The sequence below is a fragment of the Anoplopoma fimbria genome, unplaced genomic scaffold (genome assembly GCF_027596085.1).
Source record: "Anoplopoma fimbria isolate UVic2021 breed Golden Eagle Sablefish unplaced genomic scaffold, Afim_UVic_2022 Un_contig_8330_pilon_pilon, whole genome shotgun sequence".
NCBI classification, from domain to species: domain Eukaryota; kingdom Metazoa; phylum Chordata; class Actinopteri; order Perciformes; family Anoplopomatidae; genus Anoplopoma; species Anoplopoma fimbria.
In genome coordinates, this window is record NW_026553126.1 from 1 (window position 1) to 3,708 (window position 3,708).

Genomic DNA, 3,708 nt, shown 5'->3' on the forward strand with positions numbered 1-3,708 from the left:
TATGTATACTGTATATGTATTTTATTTTTTGTCTCTTTTAATGTCTGCTGGTCCCCTGTCAGAGTTCAGTGACGTTCATAGATGTGTTTGATGCTTTTGTTCCTGATGGACCTGATGGAGGTTCAGACTGTGTCAATGTGTTGGAGAGCTCACATGTCTCTGCCGCTCCGTCTCTCTGTCCTCTTCTTCTTTCTGCTTCTGATGAATCCTGGACAAACACAGAAAGCAGCAATCAGTCCACAACTCTTTGTCCACAACGTGGTTCTGGAGTCGGACTCACTTCTCCTGTTCGATCTGCTGAGCTCTCTCCTTGAATCTCTTCTCCCTCTCCTTGGTCTGCTTCTCCTCCATCTCCCTCCTCTCCATCTCCATCGTCTGTCTCTCCTGCTGCAGTCGTTTGTTCTCCTCCTGTTGACGAACTGCTTCGTCCCGCTAAGAAGATGCTGGTGTTAAATCAGATCACATCAAACTACACTTCATAAACTCGGGATGAAGGTGAAGAGAAACCTGAGTTTGAACCCAGAAGTCGTCTTTCTTGGTTTGTTGAATTTCCTCCACGGCGTTCACCTTCCGATACACAGAACCCTGTGACAGCAGAGAAGTTCTCAGTTAAATGATTTCTGTGGACGACTAATAATTCATGCTCAATGAATTCATAAGGAAAAGTAGCTTGGACTTCCCACAATGCAGTTCAACAGCTTCTCTTCTCTAGACCCCCTCTGCTTTTTTTTTAACTCCACACCTCCACTTTGAAACACAGACGTTTTAATCTCAAACTGAGATCACCCTGATGACATCACTGTGAGGTCATCAGAGCTAAAGATGATGTCACAGAAAAGAACACACACCGGCATCTATTTCTGGGCCTTAAACACATGAATCCTGTTTTAGATATTCATGTTTCTCTCTCCAAACATATCAGTGAATTTATTTCATATTCCATATTTGTTGTTTCTGCAGATGAACATGTGGAAGCGTCGTCTGTTTCTCACCACGGCTCCTCTCGGAGCATCTCTGTATTCTGTCGGTTTGTGGAAATGAAAGTTGGCTCCGGACGCTTTGGACACTTTCTCCAGGATGGTCTCTGGTTCCACGTCGTCGTCTCCGCGGGCGTTTATGGTCACATGGGCTCCCTGAGGTCACATGTTCATCAGTGACTCGTTAAAGTCACACAGCAGCATTTTACAGAAGACACACTCACCTTCAGGAAGTTGGCCATCGAGCTCACGTGGTTGGCACATGTTCCTTTTCTGGAGTCCTTCACACCTTCACCTGTCTGTACACAGACACACACACACACACACACACACACACACACACACACACACACACACACACACACACACACACACAGTAATACAGAAATATACAGATACAGACACTCTTGGCTCAGTTGCAGTGGTTAATGTGTGTGTGTGTGTGTGTGTGTGTGTGTGTGTGTGTGTGTGTGTGTGTGTGTGTGTGTGTGTGTGTGTGTGTGTGTGTGTGCGTGTGTGTCTGTGTTTTTGTGTGTGTGTGTCTCACCCAGTTTATGAGGACATATTTGGGCAGACCAGAGTTTGGGTCCTGGACTCGACAGAAAGCGTACATCACCTTCCCACTGTTCAGCTCCTCCACCATCTCCTCTAATCCCCCATCTGCACACACACAAACACACACCACACACACACTCACGCCATGAAGGATTTAATGGTTTTATTCAGGTCCAGGATCAGGACCAGGACCAGGACAGTCAGGGTTCAAATAGTCAGCTGTTAGCTCAGTTTACTTTGGTAGAAAGTAACTAAGTACATTTACTCCATGAATCATCTCAGGACCCTCAGATTGATCATATGACCCTGTGGAGGGCCCCGACCCCTATGTTGGACTGTATATCAATAACTTTGAAGTAGCGGCTGCATCGATGCTTCAGTATTGTAATGTATAATAATACATTAGACGTTTTACTGTATAACATGTACTATAACTGCATGCAGCTGAAAATACATGAGTACTTTTATTGCTGTACATTATAGAGTACATTGACCTTACCTCCCTTCTCTGCCAGACGAATATCATTAGTGTTTCCTTCATAAGTGAACAAAGCCCTGAAAACACAGCAGGTTAACATGTCAGCAGGTTAACATGTCAGGTTAACATGTCAGCAGGTTAACATGTCAGCAGGTTACCTTGTCAGCAGGTGAACATATCAGCAGGTTACCTTGTCAGCAGGTGAACATATCAGCAGGTGAACATATAGGTTAACATGTCAGCAGGTTACCTTGTCAGCAGGTGAACATGTCAGCAGGTTAACATGTCAGCAGGTTACCTTGTCAGCAGGTGAACATGTCAGCAGGTTACCTTGTCAGCAGGTGAACATATCAGCAGGTTACCTTGTCAGCAGGTTAACATGTCAGCAGGTTAACTTGTCAGCAGGTTAACATGTCAGCAGGTTAACTTGTCAGCAGGTTAACATGTCAGCAGGTTAACATGTTAGCAGGTGAACATGTCAGCAGGTTACCTTGTCAGCAGGTTACCTTGTCAGCAGGTGAACATATCAGCAGGTTACCTTGTCAGCAGGTTAACATGTCAGCAGGTTAACTTGTCAGCAGGTTAACATGTCAGCAGGTTAACTTGTCAGCAGGTTAACTTGTCAGCAGGTGAACATATCAGCAGGTTACCTTGTCAGCAGGTTAACATGTCAGCAGGTTAACTTGTCTGCAGGTTAACATGTCAGCAGGTTAACTTGTCAGCAGGTTAACTTGTCAGCAGGTTAACATGTCAGCAGTTTACCTTGTCAGCAGGTTACCTTGTCAGCAGGTTAACATGTCAGCAGGTTAAGATGTCAGCAGGTTACCTTGTCAGCAGGTTAACTTGTCAGCAGGTTAACATGTACAACAATCACTCCATCATAATAAGAGACTCCTCACCAGTTGGTGTCCATCTTTCCGTCCACCACTTCTTTATAAGCTTCCATGAGTGAAAGACCGTTCTTACTCAGATTCACGGCCATCGTCTTCAGGTTCCTAACACAAACTTTACTCTTTATTCTCTACAGCGGAACCTCTGACTGTCAGATATTGTGATTTTCTACAGCAGATCCTCCTCCACTCTGAAAGCAGTCCAACCAGTCCAACCTGATGAGCCTCATTCCTTCACAAGCTGCTCCCTCTGACGAACATTCATTTATTCATCAACACCCGAAAACACACATTCACTCAGTTTAATCTCTTCCACACTGTGTTTGTTTGTGTGTGTGTGTGTGTGTGTGTTTGAGTGTTTGTGTGTGCGTGTGTTTGTGTGTCTTAGTGTGTGTGTGTGTGTGTGTGTGTGTGTTCTACAGTGTCTGTCTTAGTGTGTGTTGTGTGTGTGTGTGTTCTACAGTGTCTGTCTTAGTGTGTGTTGTGTGTGTTCTACAGTGTCTGTCTTAGTGTGTGTGTGTGTGTGTGTGTTCTACAGTGTCTGTCTTAAGTGTGTGTGTGTGTGTGTGTGTGTGTGTGTGTGTGTGTGTGTGTGTGTGTGTGTGTGTGTGTCTGTGTGTTCTACAGTGTCTATCTTAGTGTGTGTTGTGTGTTTTCATGAGCGCTCATATCTCCTCTGCTGACTGAACATGATGGATGTTTAAGTCTGAACTCTAGAAACAGAAAACAGCTGAGAATTTTTTCAGGTTTCAGGTCCGTCACACCGTCTCATATGTTTATATATGTATATTAATAATGTTCTCATTAA

At 44.4% G+C, this 3,708-nt stretch overlaps 1 protein-coding gene across 1 annotated transcript; it reads right to left on the reverse strand.

Moving 5' to 3' along the window:
• Positions 1 to 153: 153 nt before the first annotated feature.
• Positions 154 to 2,998, reverse strand: LOC129116346 (drebrin-like protein A; the record flags this gene model as incomplete). Its single annotated transcript, XM_054627271.1, has 8 exons — positions 2,910 to 2,998; positions 2,032 to 2,087; positions 1,525 to 1,637; positions 1,202 to 1,276; positions 993 to 1,133; positions 508 to 585; positions 281 to 432; positions 154 to 208 (listed from the first exon to the last, which is right to left on the reverse strand). Coding segments are annotated over exons 1-8 (753 nt in total), but the record flags the coding sequence as incomplete, so codon positions are not given.
• Positions 2,999 to 3,708: the final 710 nt, after the last annotated feature.